Raw genomic sequence first — 21,631 nt, forward strand, 5'->3', positions numbered from 1 at the left:
GTTAGCTGAACAGAGTTGCTACAGTTTCATAATCCCCTCCCTTTAGTGTAGCAATGCCATCCTAAACTGAATAAAAAGAGGAGGCAAAAACAGAGCGCTCTAGGACTGATGGAGAATGCAACTGAAAGGCTCTCTGTTAGTTCTCTTTGCGAGTAAAACAATTACTGGGTGTCCTTTCCTCTTTGTTTCAGTCTGTAAATAAATGTCTGATGGTGCTTAGACCTGACAGTATTTTCAACTATTATTGCTGTCATAACTTCACAAAGAAATGATTGCAGTATCACATCGTTATTTATACAATTTTAAATTTTGGCACACAGCAGGCATCATGGAAGATGACATGCTTGATTTACTTTTGTAGGCCACATAAAAGAAGAAATTCGTTTTTTACCCCAGTGTCAGTTATCTACGTATGTGTAGAATAAATAAATACATAAATACATAAATTAATAAATAGATTAATAAATTAATAAATAGATTAATAAATTAATAAATTAATAAATAACCTGTAGAGGTTATCGTCAGTCCATGCCGTTAGCTTTGGTTGTTTGTCTTTCTTTTGGACTGCAATTATTCCAGAGAAAATCTGTATGCATGTAAGATTTTTAACTAATTACGAAAGGAAGGGGGACATGGATGTGAGTGAATTTGTCTGAATTATTTATGTATTGTCATTATTGCAAGATTTCACAGGAAACAGGTGATCAGGCTGAATATGTTAAATCGACACAACTGCCAGAAAACATTGGGGGGGGGAATGTCAGAGAAGTTTACAGTAAGAGCCTTTTAAATCAACAACAGCATCTACAGTAATCTGGATTTAATTGAAGAAAATTATTATGAGAATAAAATCTTTCTCATGTAAAATACAATGTTAAAAATTTAATTGCACAATAAGTTGTCAAGAATTGAATCTGCCACCTGTTATACATTTACAGTTAAAGTCGGTGCATATTACATATTAGAAATATGTATAAAAAAAACATTTTTACAATAGGAGCCCATTTGCTATCACCTTAACTATCTCATCCATTAAATAAGCAACCCAAGTTTATACCTGTTTCTCATCTGAAAAAAAAAATCAAGACTTGTCTCCTTGAGTTGCCGTTCCCACTCGCAGAGCTTGATTGTCTTTTCTTTCTCAGGTGGAGTGTATTCTTCAGTCAATGCTTTGTTTTGTTTAAGCTCCACTTTTGTGCACGCTCTGCCTGCACTGGTTTTCAGTCTTGCAATCATTGGCCCATATCAAAGTGCAGAATGAACACTATTGCTGAATAAACACCAAACCAAAAGTGATTGCACTTACATACATTATTGACACATTTATGATCGTGGGTTTGATCGTGAAGATTTACTCATGACATAAGAGATGAGTTGAAGCAACTAATAAAACCCCACTATTGAGTCCTCCAGTGTTCACTTAATGACTGTCCCTTACAAACCAACATGAGGCTCATTTCAGCAGTTTGACAAGGAAGTGACTGGTGATAATTCCGGCCGCTAAGATGACAACAAAGATAAGTAAAATCAAGCCACGCTTCAAAAGCAGCTGTTTTACTGTGAGAACATTGCCGACTATGGTAGTTGCAGTTTTATGTTGGTCTGGAATCTGTTGGCCCTCTGAAGCGCTCTCACATCTGGATGTAGGGGAAGTAACTGGGTCCTGGTTGGTGTTTGACTCTGAAGATTCAAAAACACAACTATAGTTTTAACACTTAACAGAAAAAAATATTTGCTTCAATTTGTACTCGACCTGAGACAAAACACTCATATTACGATATATCGCATTGCAATGGCTCAATATACGGAAATGACACTGGAGATACTGACACAGTTTCTGGCCAACATCCGAGTATTGGCAGTTGCAACTTAATGGTGAACTGAACTTTGTCACCTCAGAATGTCTGTATTCATATCCATGTTGAAAATATTTTTAGTATTATTTATTATTTTTATTTAGTATTATCTTTTTGGGAGAATAGTTTTAGTATTGTTTGCCGACCTACTTTCTTCCTTGTGGTATTTATTGGCGCCCAAACAATATATATATATATATATATATATATATATATATATATATATATATATATATATATATATATATATATATATATATATATATATATATATATATATACATACATCCTTCCGTCCATCCATCCATCCATCCATCCATCCATCCATCCATCATTCCAACCAACCAACCAACTATCCATCCATCCGTCTTCTGCTGATTATCTGGGGTCAGGTTGCCAGCATTTTACACGTTCATCATTGTATTCTGAGTTACTTTGCTATCCAAGCTCTACAGTGACTACTTAACATTGTATCAAAGTGTCATTTCTTCAGTGTTGTCCCATGACAAAATATAATTCAATTATTGCAGAAATGCGAGGGGTGTACTCACTTTTGTGAGATACTATTTTTTTGTTTGTTAAATCATCAAAATAAAGATGGCTGTTTGTACGCCTGAACTTACTGAACTTGCAATCTTCTGTCTTGACCGTGTCCTCATAGGGGACCTGGACCCCGGCTCTAATTTTAGCCTGATTGAAGACATTCAAAAATGTTACAGTGCAAATCATTTGATTTCATGAAGTGACATTTGTGTTTTCAGAGAATAGAGTAACCTACCTTTTCAGCAGCCCTGCTCCAATCAAATTTGTATAAATATATGAGTAAGAAAGTAGCCTGCATGAAGACACAGACAGTAAGACCTATCCAAAGCCCTGTTGAAGAAACAACATCAGCGTTCCTGAAGCTCACATGACGCATTTTGATTCCAGAACATACAAGTCTTACCTAGGATGTTCAATTTTGCCGCAAAGGTTAAGGCCAAGCCGATGGGAAAGCCAATGAAGTAGTGTCCCACCAGGTTACAAAGAGCACCGACCTTTTGTTTCCCAACTCCTCGGATGACACCTCCGCACACACCCTGCGGTGATTGTTGCAAATTCATACAAAGCACATTTAAAACTTCTCCTAAAATGTCAGATAGGATGTTTTTTTCTTACCGCAACAGCGTCAGAAAGATGCAAGAAGACGAAAACAATCAAGATATCAGCAACCCGTTTCAAAATGTCTCTGAAGGTTATGAGACAAATATGATGAGATACAATATGAACATTTTAGCATAAGAAAAGCAAAAAGGTCTGTGAGGTGCTGACATGTAAAAAATATTCCAAATAATTCATGGCTAATAATATGTACGTGATGTAATTTAATATGTACGCCTCCTTCACAAGCTATAGTCTGAGTTTGCGAACTCATTGTTTTTCATTGTAATTTGTTTCCACTTGCACAGCATGGTATTAATTATGCGTGATTTTAGATTTTGATCTACAACCACATTAGATTCCCTCTTAATTTTATTCACTTATATTGTAATATTTTTCTTTTTTAACATTTTTAGTTTAACATTCATTCACTGGTTTGATAGTTAGTTTAGTTTATAGATAGTTTATTATTCACTGGCAATGGGGTGCATTAAATGCAATTGCATTTGAATTAGATTTAGCACTTTACGAGAATGTGTTATTCTAAATAAGTGTTAGTCGTAACAAAAACATAATACAGTGAGCCCTCGGTTTTTGCTGTAGATGCGTTCCAGAACCACCTGCAGAAAAGTAAAATCCGCAAAGTAGAAACAATATATGGATTATTTAGAAAATTAAACACCATTTTGAAATTTCCAACACATAGTGTTTTTAGTTGGTTGCCAGGGAGCACGGGTGTAATGCAAGTCATTTAGAAAGTGTCTGCCTTCAGAAATACCACATTACGCTAACCCAGGGGACATCATGCATAGTGAAACCAAAGTTAGTCGGTTACGGATGAATTTCCTGTTGCATTGTGGTCATATACACAATATTAAAGGCTCCTCAATACTTTTACGCGACATAAACCGTTCCCCCTGTGATCAGTGTGTATTTAAACGACGTCCGCCCGTTACTTATAAACCCGTGAAGTAGCGCATTCGCAAAAGGTGAAGCGCGAAGTGGCGAGGGATCACTGTAAACACATTTTTAATCTCGATAACAACTTTATATTTATTCACTTTTTTCCCCCCACAACAACTTTTTTTAACTTACTAGATTAGAATTAAATAATTCATTCATTTACATGTTCTGATAGCTTTTTAATGTGAACTACTGTATTCTTTAAAGACAATTCCTCGGTGCGGCACGTATTACGAGCACCAAAGTTACTAATATGTAACAGTATAACTCACTGGTCTGAGGTGAAAATGTAGCCAATGACACTCTTGGCAAGTGTGATGGTAAGACCAACAAAACAGGCCACGATGACTGCAATGAGAAAAAGATACAACCAGTAAGAGCAATACATGTTTACATTTCAGTCACCAGTTCAAGGATGAAAAAAATAATAATAATAATAACCGTCCCAAAGGTAGTGGTGGTGGGAGGGTATAGACCAGGGGTGTCAAACTCATTTTTTTCGCGGGCCGCATTATAGTCATAGCTTCTTTCGGAGGGCTATTATGACTGTCAACCCAAACAAATGTATGAGCACCTCATACTATACACAGTAAAAGCTAGAAAACAAACTGTCAAATAACTCTTTTTCAAATCAGATAACTAAAAACTGGTTAAATATTTAAAATGTATTAATGTGAAGACAATTTGCAATTCTAGTATTGACACACGAATTTGATGCACAATTTGTTTCTTATTCAGACATTTCTGTTATCTATTTCACTACCTGCTGTTTGAGTTACTACTGCCTATTACGACATGCCATTTGGTTTGTGTCCAATCTCCAATTAAGCAGTGTTTTTATGGCCTTATCCTTGCTGCTTAGCAAATGTAAAATTTGCCGATATCATTTCCAGTTTACAAACGTACATACAAACGTTTTCTTACATGCACAGACGATGGAAACTTTGCTTGACAGTCTGGCTTGCTCAATGTTTCCTGCACCAAGCGCATTTCCTACTCGAACACTAACAGCAGCAGAAATTCCAAGTGGGAACTGTAAAAGTAGAATGTATAGAAACAATTATGCATTATTTAGGATTCCATCAAATAAAATTGTTTAGATCAGGTTATGGCCAACACAAAATTTGAGATGAATGCAAATCATATTTTTTTTGTTTGGTTATTAGAGGTTTGCCACTTTTGAAAAATGCTTTAAAATAAGATTTGTTTCAGTGATTATACAACATACAATACAGCAATACAGCTGATACGCCAAGCCAAGCACTCTGATTGTGGCAAGACCAGAAACTGACTGTGTAGCTTGTTTGCATGCATGTCCTTTACGAGAAAGGAGTTTCTAAATAAGCCAGCAGTTAGCCTAGCACCTTCTAGTTTTTGTTCTACTACACTTTCCTCCCCATTTCTTTGGCAGTCTGGACGGCCTGTGCTACCATTATTATTTATCATTATTTGTGTCCACCACTTTCAGATACATTTATTGTGGTATTGCAGGCATTCATTTGTTGTGTGGCTGCCTGTGCTTATGATGCTGATCAAGTTTAGATGAATTTAACTCACTTACCATGTAAGCTACAACTGTGAGCTGATAAGTAACGGACTGGGCTCCCAGCTCTGTCTCGCTAATTATTCCAGCAATGAATCCTCCTACTTCAAATAGCCACCATTCCAGACAAAGCATGAGCATGCTCGGGATGGCCAGTTTAACAAAGGGTCCCCACTCTTGTAAACAGTCGATAGACCAGCCTGTGGATCAAACCATTAAAAAACGATAAACTCAACCTTCATAAGATTGATGTGATATAAACGTAAGATAAATAAGTATAACAATTAATTCATCAATTGAAATTGAGCATGCATACTGTATGTGCTTCAATGGATAAATTCAGAAAGTAATGACTGAATATGTGCAGTAATGTTATGTTAAAAATAATATGTAGTGCTTCTTGATAGGCAAATAATAAAAGTAGGAGTCATCATCTCTCTAATCTGTTGCATTGTTTAGTTACAAAATGTAACCAAGTTTGTTCAAACATTACACATTTGGACTTTGATCACAAAAGTACTGTAACATCAAATAAAATAGTGCAACTGGAGAGGAAAATGAATCATAAAGAAACACTAATCATTCATTCATTATCAGGTTTAAAGTGAGTGAGAGGGAAACTGACCTCCCCACGTGGCCTTGTGCAACCCCTTCCAATTAATGTAAATAAACAAGACCACAGCCAACACGTACTGTGAGATTGAATTGGCGGCAGCGGAACCACTTGAACAAAGACATACACAGCATGATTTAAACACAGCTAAAAAAAATCTAGAATGTATTAGCTGTATTTAAACTAAAAGGTGGTATCAAAGTAGAAACTTCTTTATTGACCTGAATTATTTTTTATAATAATTGACAATCATTGGAGGCAATCCCAATTGTCCAACAAAGAAATGAGGGAAATCTGTTCAATAGTGCCATCCACAATAAAATGTCAAACATAAACACCCTTGGGATTATAGATAGATTTAAAATTACGCAAGGGGAATGCGCTTTGTATAATGAGGACTACAATTACAATGAATCATGTGATGAGAAAAAAAAACACTTGTGCAATATTAGCAGGCGAAATTCAGGTCTGGCTCCACTATATATATAAAAAAAACATATTCTGACTAATATTATTTTCCCAAATGAACTACTAATACTATTAAAAAAAAAAAACTTACGCAACTCCCAAATGCAGAAGATGTAGGAAAACATAATTGATGACTGCATTTAAAATGTTCCCAACTGCACCGGTTATGACCTGTGGCCAAATGATTCCCTGCAAACAAACAAACCAAAAAGAAAAAAAAAACACACTCGCAAACATGTTATTTACATGTATATTATGAACTTGTGTGCCTCGCTTTACGGAACCTGATTTTGAAGATATCTCCCTTGCAGCTGGTACATAAATGCCGCCTGAAAGGGGAGATCATAATCTTACATGATAGAAGCACACAATTTATATTAAGTCTAGTGCTGTAACTCATGCAAACCAAGATGAATGTGAACTCACCGGCAAAGCAGGCATGGAGATCATCACATAAAGTTGTGACAGACTATGCAACACACAAATAGAAAACAATAATAATAGTACAAAAAAAAAAAAAATTGGGTTGGAAACATACATGAACATGTGTATTAGATTGTACATTACAGCATATGTATTATATTTATTTTGTTAACTTCCGTTACTATTATGACTAACTATTACGTTTACGATAATTCAAATGGGCATTAAGCAACTGAGAGAAGCCATGAAACTCGGTGAAGCATTGGTTTATAGAGTATCCAAGAATCTGACTGAATTGATAAATGGAATAATAAGAAGAACAACAATTATTAATATTATTGTCATTATTATTATGAACAATAGGCTTTTTCCAAAATGATTGTGACCAAGATGCTGCAGATTGAAAAGTGACTGACCTGGCAACCTCTCGCCTCTGTTTGGCTACGATTAGAATAGGTTCAGTGTTGATGAGAACAGCCCAGCAGGGGAAACAAGCCAGCAGTAGAATCAGAATCCCCCTCTGAAGGATCACCCCCACACGCTTCAGGTTTCCGCTCCCATAGGTCTACCCAAAGGCAGAATCAAATAAGCAGTGTTAGGAAACACTAACATCACACTAATGATTTGTTTAGATTCATGAAATATAAACTAACTTGATACAATATATTATTGTTCAACTGTTTTAGTTGGAACCCATACAATCTGAGAGCCCAGTCAGAGTGGTTTGTGTTTCAATATCACTAATATCAATAAAGTAAAAGTGCAAGAAGTTGAGGACACTACCTGAGATATGAGGGTATCACAAGTTAAGGATAGTCCGGTTCCAATGGATATACCGGTCACATTAACCACCTGCAATAATTAAAGATGTTATTTTACAGTAAAACACAGTAAAATATTTACTGTGACCCTTTTCACGACAGTCATTTTGACATTCAATAGATACATACGTAACAGAGGACAAGAGTTCTCCATGCCAAAAAAATATGCTGAGGATCTGTATGATTGTGCAAATACAGAAATCCATTTTTCCATTTAACTTGGTCCACTTCTCAGAATGATCATGGGATCGCTTGTCTGATTGTTTAGAAGGATCTTATGACAAAAAGTACTCATGTATCCTTTCTTCATTTTTTTCCACCTTTCCTTTTTCCTTTCTTCCATTTAAAAAAAAAAATTGGTTAAGTAGTTGACCGACGTCTACATTTTATAGTATACAGTATGTCAGGGATCGGCAAGACTGATTGATTAAACAAAAATAATAATAAATGGGGGATTATAAACTATTTTCTTCTATATCTTGGAATCTTTCCTCTATTATGGTGGACCCCTACATAATCATTTTGGCAACACAGACTTACAAATTTGTAGATTATTTTTTCAACATTTAAAAAAAAACATTATTTTTTGTTAACTTTTGTTTTGTTTTTGTGTGAAATTCGCATATTGGATGTTTAACAGGAGTTTGAAGAAATTTTGGAAGTTTACATAAAAAAACAAACTAAAAAAAAAAACAAACTGTTGGGACCCATTCCCTCACCCGAAGGAGGAGTGACGCCCTTGATTGGAAACTGGAGTGAGACCTCATCTCCTTGGTTGTGTGTGCATACGACGTTTTATGCGCCCGTAATTGATCTCTGCACATCATTGGACAATTGCTTTACTGTTACAACCCTGCACATTGGCTGCTGGAAGAAGAATGATTGTTGTGGGCTCTGCTGAATGGTGAGCTTCAAATTATGCTGCTGTCAGTGTCAAGACTGGCCTCTTTGACAGCTATCATGTCCCTCCTTTTCACCGTCACTTTGAGATTCTCGTTATTGTCTTGCCCTTGAACAGGGATTGTCAATCGATGGCCCTCTTGTGGTTCACTGCAGTACTGCAGGTGGTCCGCAAAATTGGAAATGGAAAATAATTGTAATAATTTTTTAATGAAATAGAATTTTCCAGATAATTTTGTGAACAATCAACTGACTTTGTCTCCCTGGGGGTGTTTTCACCAAGTGTAGCAAATTTGAACAGGTTGCCCCCTCCCCAAGCAAAGTTACAGGGGGGTACTAATTCTAATAGAAGCCCTATTAGAATATGTCAGCCTGTAAAAATAAGTACCCCCTCCCATTTTCAAATTCCCAGCCATCAACGTTTTCCACCCAATGGTGATTCCTGACTGCTTATTGACTTTATCACGTGGCTCAGTCGTAGCGTGATAGTCTCCAAACCTGTCAGTGCTGGGTTCTATCCTCAAGCCTGGTGATCATGTCAAAGTGTCCTTGAGCAAGGCATTTTATATTCATATTTTGCTCTCAGTAGGGTTTGGCAGCACCATCCATGGCAGCATCAATTTACTTGTTCTGTCTTCTTGGGTTTTCACCAAGTGTAGCATATTTGAACAGTGAACAGTGAAGTTACAAGTGAAGTTACAAGGGTCGGCTTGGTTATAGAGTGATAGACTTCAACCAAGAAGATGGTGAAGGTGGAATTTTTTTCCAGCTAATTTTGTGAATCATTTACCCATTCAAACAATGTCAAATGTAGCTGAGATTCCCCAAATAAACATACAGATGCAAATAAATAGCCTGTATAGGTCTATCCTCTTTTGGTGCAAAATAAAATAACATTCAGGCAAAGCAGTGGTCCCCAAGTTGCTTCTTGATTATAATGGTGGTCCCTTGGACATAACCAGTTGAAAACCCCTGGTGTAGTTTTTTGGTTTATTGAATTTGTGAAGACTGTTGGGATAGGCTCCAGCACGCCCGCAACCCCTGTGTCAACGAGCGGTATGGAAAATAGATGGCTGGATGGATGAATTTGTGAAAGCTAGATGTGTTTGTTATTTTGGCCCTGGCTTACTCTGAAGGAGCTATTCATTGTGAGTTATTATAGAGGTATTTGTTCACATGGTATTAATCCACTTCTGATCAACCGTGTGGTATTTTATATGATATAGTAGACTGCGATTGGCTGGCAACCAGTTCAGAGTGTCCCCCGCCTACTGCCCAATGACAGCTGGGATAGGCTCCAGCACGCCCGCGACTCCCGTGGGGACAAAGCGGTACAAAAAATGGATGGATTGATGGATAGTAGACCAACTTTTAGATAGTGGAGCAACTTTGCGATGAACCTGAAAGCCAGTGAAAGAATGCTTTTCCTCGCCTGAATGGCAGAAAACTACCAAAATGTTGGTGGACCTGTGGACATAACCTGTATGTAGTATCAATCACAGATAATTGTGAAAAAAATGACTTACTGCAATTGATAATGATACAGCTGCAAGTTCTGCTTTTCCCAAATGACCACAGAACACCATGCTGACGATGCTGATCATGAAGATCATCAGCTGGGAAATGATCTGGAGGAGAGAAACGAATACATTAAATATTCTCACTTGTTTCACTGTATTTCTAAGTAAGTAAGATCAACAATATTTCAAACCCAAACTACAAGTTTTCCTTTGTCAGATTATCAACCAGCATGTCTATAAAAAGATCCTGCAGCATTTGCATCAGGATCAGTTGTGTCAGGACGATTCATGGCTGCTTAACCTTGCCAACACGGCTACCTGGCTGCTCTCAGTGCCCTGTGCTTCCGACAGTTTCTTTGTTGAACTGTGTTGGAGTAACCACTCTATTCACCTGATCTGATTTCTGCTTTTTCTTAGTTCAGTGGAGCTCATTTAAAAAATGTGGACAACATCATGATGGTTGTGATGATGAGTTGTGGAGGATTCCAGAAGCATCTTCTCAAAAGCGCATGATGGTGTGGCAGACACGGCTGGGAAATGTTTTAACAGTCCAGGGAGACTATTTTGCAGGGGAAAATTTGTAGTTTGCATTCAAAATATGTCATTTGAGAAACAGGTCCTGGAACCTTTCTGGCACACATTTTAATATGGTTGATAATTGCATCGACTGAATATGACAATTAACAAGATAACGCATGTTGAATGTTTTATATCAAAGTTCCAGACAAGCACAATGAATTAAATGTTAAAATAAACTCTATTTAAACCTGTCTTCTGTTTGTTAGTTTTGTATTTTTATTTTTGGTTCACTGTAAGATAAAGATACGTCCCTCTTGATCCCTTTTGTTGTTATTTATTTGTTCCCCTCTCAAGAGGGGCCCGATAAGACATGGTTTGGAATTAGCTGACCGTACAATATTTATAATGTTGAGGCTCTGATTATTGCAAATATTCTATGAATAGTTCACTTTATATGAAAATATGGATTTAAGGTCTATTGTATTGCTTTTAGAATGAGTGTAGGAACTATTATATTGATAAGACAGTGAAACGTTAAAAATAAATAACATATTGGTGTTTAAATACGGTATTGTGAGAGAAGGTTATGGCAAATTAAAATATAATGTATTTTGTATAGATAGGTATGAATATTCCAAAATACTGATACACTAGTAACTACAAAAATACATATAGGGGTCGAGATAGATCCTTCAGGACATGTAAATAATCTGTATGTATAAACTGGTTTATTCGTGGTTACATTTATTACCCATCTTGTATACATTATTTCGAACCATTTTTCTCTGTCTTTATTTTTGTATGAGTTGAATTTTGTCCTTTTTCCCCCCCACAAGTTACTGAATTATCCTGTACACTTACTCTTTTGCATATTTGAAATAAATCTTAAAATAATAATAACATAAATAATATAATAACTAAAAAGACTGGAAGAAACACAGGAAAGGAAGAAAAATACAGTACATTAACTACGTCTATGGAAGGAAACGTGGTGCTGCGTTGATGGTCATCTTACCACTGGTCCCGCGAGTTTGAGGAGCTGATTGAGTTCAGTGCGGTAAGTGAGCGGTATGTATTTGCCGATGCGTTTCAGACAGGAGTCCTTGGAAGCCTCTTCGTTGACTGAATAAACCCCCTCGGAATTCTGCATCGTCTTCAAGTTGATGTCCATGTTGACGGAAAGTGTGAGCGAGCTCTTATTAAGGTTAATTTCAAGCGTACTGCGTGGAAGTTGTTTTTTGATGTGAGTGACTCAAGCGAGCAGCTCTTATTAGAGGTGTCAGGAGGGAATGAAACTTCACATGGAGCGTAGCGGCAATATTCCCTCTTCCCGCCCCCCCTGTAGGAGTCGCTGTTTAATGCACGTGGATGGTGCGTTCATGGACCTGCCCATCACGCACAAGACGCATCCTGTCCTACATCGTTTTCCAATAATCTACACTTGAATACGTCTGATTATTGTGATAACAGAATGACATATGATAGACCTTATTGTAGAATCCAACAATTGGATGACTTTGAATCATTGAGCAAATCTATTAGCTGCAGATGTCATGGAACGCCGACCAACATACATTTGGACTAATTCGAATACAATCAGTGTAATCAATCGAGCATAGTAGATTTCAAGAGCGACTGCATTGTTGCGACAGCTCAGTGGATGGGCAGTACAAATATAGGATAGCAAAAAATATCGATATGTTGCAAAGATATGGAATGTTGTTCTTATGGAATTATTATCTGAATTTCACCAGTCAGACCCAAATTTAAATGTGCATCGTCAGCCACAGTTAAACCATTATCTAGGTAATTACTAGGGATGAGCGAGTACCAATACCAATTATCGGTACTCACGACATTGGCTGATACCTTATTGTGGCAGTTTTATGATAAGAAACGAAAAATGAGAAATGATAAAGAATAGAAAATTGTCATTCATTTTCATACAATTTTAAGGTAAATGGCAATATTGGGATATCGGTATTTTTTTAAAAATGATGTGAAGAGAGAGTGCTGCTGCATGTGTACATGTTCTATTAGGTTATTGTTTTGGGGGGAAATTTGATGTAACAAAAGTACTAGTGGTATCGGTGCTTGGTATTGGTGACTAGTCATGTACTGAGTATTGTACTTGTATCAGTCTGAAAAAAAAGTGGTATGGAACATTAATCAGCTAAGCATTGACTTACTAAATTTTCTGCATGAAACGTGATATGCGATATAGTTGTTGACTATAGCAATATTGATATTGTTGCAATATTTATTGTACCTAAGAAAAATGACCCTTTCTAATGAAGCAATTATTTTATTAGAAATTTTTTCTTAAAGTAAAGTTTTTTTTATGCATCAAAAGTTGCCACTGAATATTCCCTCAGGGTGAAATCGACTGGAACAGAAACTATTTGTCGTCAAAGGGGCTGTTAAGGATCACTGAAGCTTATTCTGCAATGATGCTTTAGTGTCTGATTTTTGGTTAATGTAAAACTGTCTGTATAACATTGTGAAAACAAGCTGCAGAAAACGTTTGTACAACACAAATGTGACAAAGCAGTGACAACCGATGATGCCGGTTAAACTGCATTTCAAGAGAACATTAGTTTGCAAAAAGCAACTGATACAGCATCATAGGACACATAAAAAAAAAGTCAATTATATGTACCGTCATTTTCGCACTATAAGTCGCTCCGGAGTATAAGTCGCACCAGCCATAAAATGCACAATAAAGTGAAAAAAAAAACATGTATAAGTCACAGTATGAGTATGAGTCGGATTTTTGGGGCAAATTTATTCGTCAAAATCCAACACCAAGAACAGACATGAACGAGCAACAACAGGCGAAACGATAGGTATGCTAACGTGACATAAACACAAACGAAGAGCTGAGAACGGGCCTGACGTAACATTCAGAGTTATTCTAATAACTATTACATAAATAACACGTTTATCAAACCATCTGTGTCACTCCAATTCATTAAATCAATCGATCGTCCTTTATGTAAACAATGTCGCGTACGCGCGCCGTCGGACTCGTCGTGATTTGCATTTCTAATTATTCCACAGACCCATATAACGATATATAAAGTATATTTCAAATAACTATCATATTACAACAATATTATCAAACCATCTGTGTCACTCCAAATCATTAAATCCATCGATCAAATTTCTCGTCCTTTGTCAACAACGCTGCGCGTGGGCCCTGACGTTAACAAAGTACAAGCAAAGATGTGGGTTTGGTAAATGTCTCTTTATCTAATAAAACACGAGTTCAACGAGAGAACAACTACTGAACTTCCAGCCACGGAGGTGGATGAGAGCTCCATAAAATAGGACCGGGCGTGCGTAAAAGCCATGTCCGAGCCCCATGTCCATGAGCCATGTCCGAGCGCCAGGTGGCAGACTTCCATCCACGGAGGTGAAAGAGACCTCCGTCAAGTCGGACCGGTCGTGCGTAAAAGCCATAATAGTTTTTCAAACCTTCTGTGTCACTCCAAATCATTAAATCCTTCAAACTCTTCGTCCTCCGTGTCACTTACAAACAAAGCCGCTAATGATGCCGATAGTACGTGGGGCCCTTCGTCATCTTCTTCATCCCGTGATCAAATCTTTGTCCTTTATGTAAACAACTGCCGCGCTGCTGACGTCACTTGAAATTCAAATTACAGCAATCCCTTGCTACATCCCAGTTCGTTTATCGCGGTTTCCCTTTTTTTTTTTTTTTTTTTTTTTGGGAAATTTGAAAATTTTTGTCGCTCCTCAGTATAAGTCACCCCCCCACCCAAACTAAGAAAAAAAAACGCGACTTATAGACCGAAAATTACGATATACATATTTCAAAAATCCGGTAATGTGACTGAGCAAAATGACAGCAGCAGTGTATGTGTCAACGATACATAGACACTGCAGTACGATATAAGTACAATATAATATTGTTGTATTGTATTGTATTGTATTATATTGTATTGTATCACATCGCATCACATCGGATTGGATCTATTACTTTTGAGGTACTTTTTAGTTGTCAATTAAATGTTTTTTCTCCCATGTTAATAGCACGGATTTCCATCTTGAAAATGCTAATCTCTCTCCTTCCTCCATTTTTCATGGGGTTGAAACGTGACATCATGCATTTCACTTTCCCCAGTCGGAACACTAAATTGTGACGTTCCAGAATGATTAGCTTTCAAGATGTAAATCTTTTTGACGTATTCTATGATGTACCGGTGTTTGCTGCGTGTCGTCTCCTAGGAATGGGGTCTCCTGTAGTTTTTGTTAATTATTAGTTTTGTTCCATGCACAGGCATGAGGGAAAGAACATCATGATTGAGAAATATCATTTCCATTCACGTGCTGTGAAATGTTTCTCAGTCACGTGCCACTTGATAGTGAATGACAAGTACTTTTTCCAGCATGTGAGCAATTGATAAAATGATAAAATCAGAATGATCTACCTATATGTAGTATATGCTCGTGTACCTTGTACAGTGGTACCTCTACTTACAAACTTAATTGGATCTGCGGTCGGGTTTGTAAGTAGAATTATTTGTAAATACAAGAAAGTTTTCCATAGGAATCAACGTAAAAGCAAATGTGTGCCGGACTGTCCAAAAAGTCACACTTTTTTGTAAGGATTTGTAAGTAGAAACGTTTGTAAGTAGAAGCAACGTTTTTCATAGGAATCAATGTAAAAGCAAATAATGCGTGCTGGACTATCCAAAAAGTCACACTTTTTGCCCTATTTTTCCTTGTACAAAAGACAGAAAACCAAAACAATAGTTTTAGTTTTGCTTTTTCAAACCTTAAGAATAAAAAATAAATGTCACTTTATTCTTGACCTCCAAACTTTGCTTAGGGAGGTTCAAATGTTCTCCACTTACTAAAAATACTCCTGAGAAGACACAGAAAAAGTCAGGCTAAAAATTCACCACGAACGGCGCTACCAGGCCCTACTGGGAGCCAAATAAATTTCAATATCTTGCGCGAAGACAATATGATACGATAACAGGGGTTAATGAGTTTTCCGACTGTGTGAGTGGTCATTGAAAGCGCCATTCATGGCAGCATCAATTTACTTTTTCGGTCTTCTTGGGGTACTCACCAAGTGTAGAAATTTGAATGGGTGCCCCCCTCTCCAAGCAAAGCTTCAAGTGGCGTGGTTCATTTATAGAGTGATAGACTTCAACCTTGAAGGTGGTGGGCTCAATCTTCAAGTCAATTTAGACTTAATTTATTTCCCAGCTGATTTTTGAATCATTTACCCATCCAAATTATGTCAAATGTAGCTGAGATTCCCAAAATAGACATACAAATGCAAATACTAAATAGCCTGTATTGGTCTATCCTCTTTCGGTGCAAAATAAAATAATTTTCTGCCAAAGTAGTGGTCCCCAAGTGGCTTCTTGGTTATAATGGTGGTCCCTTGGACAAAACCAGTTGAAAACCCCAGATCTACTCAATAGACATTCCTCTTCTGGGTTTCCGAAAGCTTGTTGCTACTAGCTTGCATTGCATCTAACAATTTGTGAAGATGTGAAGAAACTGACATTTGATTATTTCACAGATCTAAATAATGTATCAGATTATATGATACTGTACAATTTTGATTTTTAAACCAACCCAGCATTACTGGTGACATCTGGTCTTACAATGCATTCTCAGACTCAGTAACTCAGCAACATTTACTCATTTACCGCCTCAAAGAATATATTACTGTAACATGACTCCCACCACTGCATGTGAGTGCGTAGGGAAGCAGTGGACTTCCCCCTGCTTACATCACAAGCAGCAGTCTTGCATAGTGACCTCCCCTCCAAAAAAGGCTCCAAGTTGTTTAATGACACTCTCAGTTAATGGTTACTGTTAAATTAAATGTAAAACCTTGAAGTCTGCTATTTCAGTGCTATTGCATGATAGTAAACGTCATAGACAGCCGAACGATTATGTTATGCGTTAAGGCAGGGATTGTCAACCGGTGGCCCGGTGCGGTATTGCAGGATGTCTGCTAAATTTTGAAATGGAAAATAATTGTAACTCTATTAATTTACTTTCCAGCTAAATTTGTGAAGTATTTACCCATCTAAATGATGTCAAATGTAGCTGGGATTCCCCAAATAGACATACAGGTGCAAATAAATAGCCTGTATTGGTCTATCCTCCTTCGGTGCAAAATGAAACATTCTGCCAAAGCAGTGGTCCCCAAATTACTTCTTGGTTATAATGAAGGTCCCTTTGACAAAACCAGTTGAAAACAAGCGCCTTAAGTCAAGTCAAGTCAAGTCAAGTCAAGTCAAGTTTATTTGTATAGCCCTAAATCACAAGCAGTGAGAAACATGTAGCAAGACAATACCTACAGATATATATTATTTATTTTCTGCAAACAATAATCTCACTTCACTTCAGATCACAGTCATCTAGACTAGAGTAGTTCTTCGTTTGTCTGCACAAGTATATTAAACTGCCTCGCAGTGGCCAAGTCGTGCATAACAGAAGAGCTGTTTACAATATGAGTTTTGCAGTATTGCTTACAGTGAACAGAATATTCAAGATTCAAGAGTTTTTATTCGCCATGTTTGAGCGTGCCAAACAAGGAATTTGACTTTGGTACATCACAGCCTCTGTTCAAATATCCATAAAATACACGACAGCATTCTGAACAACAACAAAAATACAACAATAAAAAGCCCAAATAAAAAGGGGGCACTAAAAAGAATCACAAAATTACTATATCGAATGTCAGCAATCTTCAGGCTGAGACACGTTTTCATTAACATCGCATCTGATATTACTGTAAATCCGTGATACAAAATATAGTAAACATTTTTTTTTAATTATTTCACATTTGTCTCCATGCAAATACCTTGAGGTCATGATGTTGTTTTTCAATGATGACATCCTTTGTACTTACTCTGGATGATGTATTACTTTGAAAACTTTATGATGACAAGTTGTAACAGTACATGACGGATGAGTTCATCTGGGGAGTTAGGCACTCAGGGCTATGTCAAAGGATGATGTCAGTCTTTTACGCAAAAGGGCTGACAGTGAATTTCCTTGAGTTTGAAGGTGATGGGATGAGTTGTGTTGATTTTATGGATTAAGTAGAAAAGCAGGGGGTAAAAGAAAGAAACGATTTTGTAGGTGGAACATTTATAGCTTTACTATTGTTATATCAAGAAAGTTCCAGGACTTAGCGGGTTTATTTTAAATAATTATTTTTTTTCAACAAAAAAGGAGGCTATGACAACACTGTTGCCTGTGGTGAGACAAAAACAGGTGATTGAGAACCAAAGATGGCTGTTTATGAATGCTAATGTTTAAAAAACTTTTCAGGGTGTATTTTTCAAGAAAACAAGTGCCACATGGACTGCTGATGTTAGACTGTTAACAAGACAACTACTCCTGTAGTTCCATTTATGAACAGGAAGGTATAAGCTCTTACTTACACTTGACAAGTTGAATTGGTAACATTCTGGGATTGCATACAATTAACAAAAAGTGTTCTTAGTCCTACAAAACAGTTGAAAGGATTTGAAAATTGGAACGTCAAGTACCAAAATTCAAAAAGTCATTTTCCACAAAAGCTCTTACAAAATGCATTCTGCTTCAATTTTTGTTAGCGTATTTCGTATTTCAGTGGAACTTTTTGGACTTGTGTCTTGTAATTATGTTACTTTAAAAGTTGGAATTCTACTTTATTAATTCCAATGAAAAACAAAACAAATTATGAGCAATTCAGGAGATTGATTGTCTTCCATGAATCTATTCTTTATAGTATACTAGAAACCCTTAATTTTATTCATTTCTTGACAGTCAACAATCATTTCATTTGAAATAATTTCAGGAAATTTAAATAATCTGAGCCTTGCAGAGTAGTAATTAGGAATGTGTGACACGCCTTCATATTCTAACCCACTAGTACTGTTAGTATTTCGTGTTAGACTGCATCAAATCACAAGGTGAGAAATAGATGTTTTTTGATTTTGTGCTCTCCTTATCACAACCTGTGCAAGCTTGCAATTTTAAGACATCAGAGATTTAAAAATGAAAAAAACTAAAACAACATGAGGAAGAAAAGCATTTTTAGTTAAACCTTAGTCTTTATTTGTAAAGTAGTTATACTGTGTGTGGTTTGAAAAAAATCATTGCTCCTTCCTGATTTCTTATTTGTTTGCATGTTTAGTGTGAAACTATGCAAAACTATAAATTTAGAAGAGGGCAAACACTTTTTCATGGCAATATAGTGGCAGTATAATACTGCATATATTGAATTTTATCACGTTCAATGTCCTTATCATTACCATTAAGCACAAAATAAGTATGCATTTAGTGAATGAGTATAGTATAGTATAGTATAGTATAGTATAGTATAGTATAGTATAGTATAGTATAGTATCGTATCGTATCGTATCATATCGTATAGTATAGTATAGTATAGTATAGTATAGTATAGTATAGTATAGTATAGTATAGTATAGTATAGTATAGTATAGTATAGTAGTATATGAATGGGCAATGTGCCAAAAATATAAGATAATGTTTTGAGAAGCATTGGTTAATTTTATTGATTAAAATATTTTAATTGTCCCATGTTAAAATATTTGTACAGTCTTGTCTCTTTACAGCAAGTAGACACTTATTCAGCACATGAACATTTGAGTGAAAATCTTGTGGTATGTTTTTCTGTGTGTGTGTTTTTCAGGACCAGCCATAACAGAAATCAAGTGAACCGTACATCAGCGTGTCAAGCAAGGTCATTTTAACACAAACTACCTTTGTTAGCCAAAATGTGGAGTGGCTCTAACTTTGAACGGGCAAGTTTAGAAAGACGCCGATACAATGAGCGACAAAGAAAAGAAAGAATTTTTAACGAGAAACTGAGAACCATCGGTATTGATAAGCAAAGCCTTGACAGACAGCTGGATGACAAGAAAAAATGGAAAGATGCAGAAAAGTTTGAACAAGACATTTTTGACGCCCGATTCCTTCATGATAGCAAGCAAGCGTATCTTCTTCAACGCAAAGAAGAAAGGGAGAAATGTGAAGCGGAGAAGAGCAATTTTCAGGAACAATATGCGCGTGCCATTCAGGAGAAATTGAACCGGGATGAGTCTGAGAAGCCACTTGAAAACATGATGCCTCCGGGAATGGCAGGCGAGGACCCAAACAACGAAAACCGAGTATGCAGGCAGAAAGAGCAGCTGAGGGAATGGCTGCTCCAGCAACAAATAGAGCAAGCCAGAGAGAAAGAAAGGCAAAAGAATGAAAGGTTGAACGATGACAAATTCAGAGTACATATAGATAATGTAGCTCAGGGACTGGAAAACGCCGTGTTAGAGAGAAGGAAAAAAAATGCAGTTGAACTGAACGAGTTCAATCAGGCATTGGCTGAAGAGAAGCAACGGTACGAACGGGAACTCAGAGATGACTTCAGAGAGATACGGCCGAGTCAGGCAGGGGTACCTGGTATGTTGCACGCCTTTGATAGAAGGCCACGTCCCGAGAGCTCTGAGCAAATGAAAAAGTTCTGGAACCTTCAAGTTCAGGAGAAAACCATGACAAAATTGGAGGGGATCAAAGAGATGCAACAATACGCCCGTTGGTGCTCCAACACCACACGTACGGCTATGATCATAGAGAGGCAGCAAGAGCGACAGAAGAAGGAGCAACGGCAGGAGCTGGACTACAACAACAACACCACTGCTGAATATGACAGACGCAATAAACCTGACATTAAAACAGGATGCATCGATGAAAGCTTCTTCGCCAAATTTAACACCTGCAGTCGCTGAAACGGAACAGAAGACATCTCCATAGATTCCAATGGAAATGTATCATTTCACAAGGGCAGATTCAGAATCATATTATAGAAAAGTTTACTTGCATCTCTGACTAACGATATGTTTAAAAGAAAAATGATCGGTGTAATTAACCTACCTAAAAGTGATTAAAATTGTTTATGTTTAAAATTTACCGGGAGCCATATATGTATTACAAACTATGATCCGAAAATACTTTTAATAGCATTTCAAATGCAGACAAGAATTCAAATGTTGCTGTTGATGATGGTGAAAAAGAATGACTGTAGCGGAGTGGTCCAGTGGAAAATTATGAAAATATGACTTTAATGATTGACATTTGATTGTACTACAACAGCCAGGAGTCACATTCATGGTGCCAATGCTCCTGCGAGACAGTTGGAGAGAAACTTATCTTGAGCTGAAGGATTAGGCTTTGTTTTATTTACTAAAATGTCAGATTAATTTGTGCGCATCAAAAATGCTTTTGTATATCTTTGAGCAAGTTACAAATAAATTGGAATGATTGTCTGTTTTCCCTTAAATTATCAATGAACCACTTATAGATACTGGAGTTGTGCAGGTTGGTGCATTTTTTTTTTGGTCTTCCAAAGTGGCATTAAAAATTGTAATATTTTCACCCATTAGTTGATTTTATTTTATTTATTGTAATCTATTTTAAACATGCATAGCGTGTGCTGTTTGATATTCAGTACTGCCCTCTTCTTGGATACTAGTAGTTAAACTTAGTTGTGTTTTGAATGGTATTGTTTGATATGTGCATCATACTGAGAATGTGGAGCAACACTGAAACGTCTGGAATGGACTTTAAAGAGTAACAAAATTTCTTCAGTGAGGTTTCATGCTCGACTCCAGTGAGTTCTGTCCTTTGTGTCCAAAATAAGCCCCTCTGAAGCTACTTTGACAGCACACAATGGATTTGTACTGCTAATACCATGTTCTGCCTCTCCTACTAGCCACTGTCTTTTTCCTCAGTTATAAGATAGTGACAAAATAAATTCACAATATTAGTCATCTTTATTATCCATCCCAATCTTTTCAGTCAGGAAA

The 21,631-nt window shown here is 36.8% G+C and overlaps 2 protein-coding genes across 5 annotated transcripts; one reads left to right on the forward strand and one right to left on the reverse strand.

Annotated features, from left to right (window-relative positions):
• Positions 1-658: 658 nt before the first annotated feature.
• LOC147056549 (multidrug and toxin extrusion protein 1-like) lies at positions 659-11,964 on the reverse strand. Of its 2 annotated transcripts, none has more exons than XM_085912822.1 (16): positions 11,782-11,964; positions 10,254-10,355; positions 7,790-7,858; positions 7,423-7,571; positions 7,010-7,052; positions 6,868-6,912; positions 6,675-6,772; positions 6,128-6,225; positions 5,521-5,702; positions 4,884-4,992; positions 4,232-4,307; positions 3,015-3,084; positions 2,803-2,935; positions 2,635-2,729; positions 2,485-2,546; positions 659-1,700 (listed from the first exon to the last, which is right to left on the reverse strand). In XM_085912822.1, the coding sequence occupies exons 1-16, from the start codon at positions 11,935-11,937 to the stop codon at positions 1,454-1,456; spliced, it is 1,734 nt and encodes a 577-aa protein (XP_085768948.1). In that variant the 5' UTR covers positions 11,938-11,964; the 3' UTR covers positions 659-1,453. The 2 variants fall into 2 exon arrangements, with proteins under 2 accessions (XP_085768948.1, XP_085768947.1); XM_085912821.1 differs by having other exon boundaries at positions 659-1,680; positions 2,480-2,546.
• Positions 11,965-17,777: 5,813 nt separating this feature from the next.
• LOC147056550 (RIB43A-like with coiled-coils protein 2) lies at positions 17,778-21,396 on the forward strand. 3 transcript variants are annotated; one of them, XM_085912364.1, is made up of 3 exons: positions 17,778-18,038; positions 18,096-18,190; positions 19,465-21,396. In XM_085912364.1, the coding sequence occupies exon 3, from the start codon at positions 19,550-19,552 to the stop codon at positions 20,552-20,554; it is 1,005 nt and encodes a 334-aa protein (XP_085768490.1). In that variant the 5' UTR covers positions 17,778-18,038; positions 18,096-18,190; positions 19,465-19,549; the 3' UTR covers positions 20,555-21,396. The 3 variants fall into 3 exon arrangements, with proteins under 3 accessions (XP_085768490.1, XP_085768491.1, XP_085768489.1); XM_085912365.1 differs by having other exon boundaries at positions 17,778-18,023; XM_085912363.1 differs by lacking the exon at positions 18,096-18,190 and having other exon boundaries at positions 19,465-21,395.
• Positions 21,397-21,631: the final 235 nt, after the last annotated feature.

This window comes from Syngnathus leptorhynchus, chromosome 5 (assembly GCF_054491065.1).
Source record: "Syngnathus leptorhynchus isolate UIUO chromosome 5, UIUO_Slep, whole genome shotgun sequence".
NCBI lineage: Eukaryota > Metazoa > Chordata > Actinopteri > Syngnathiformes > Syngnathidae > Syngnathus > Syngnathus leptorhynchus.

Coding starts and splice junctions, on each gene's coding strand:
- LOC147056549 (XM_085912822.1), bottom strand. CDS start 11,937: ATGGACATCAACTTGAAGACGATGCAGAATTCCGAGGGGGTTTATTCA. Junction 3,085..4,231: donor TACATTTTCACCTCAGACCA/GTGAGTTATACT, acceptor CATAACCTTCAG/AGACATTTTGAAACGGGTTG. Junction 1,701..2,484: donor GTCAAGACAGAAGATTGCAA/GTTCAGTAAGTT, acceptor TTAAAACTATAG/TTGTGTTTTTGAATCTTCAG.
- LOC147056550 (XM_085912364.1), top strand. CDS start 19,550: ATGTGGAGTGGCTCTAACTTTGAACGGGCAAGTTTAGAAAGACGCCGA.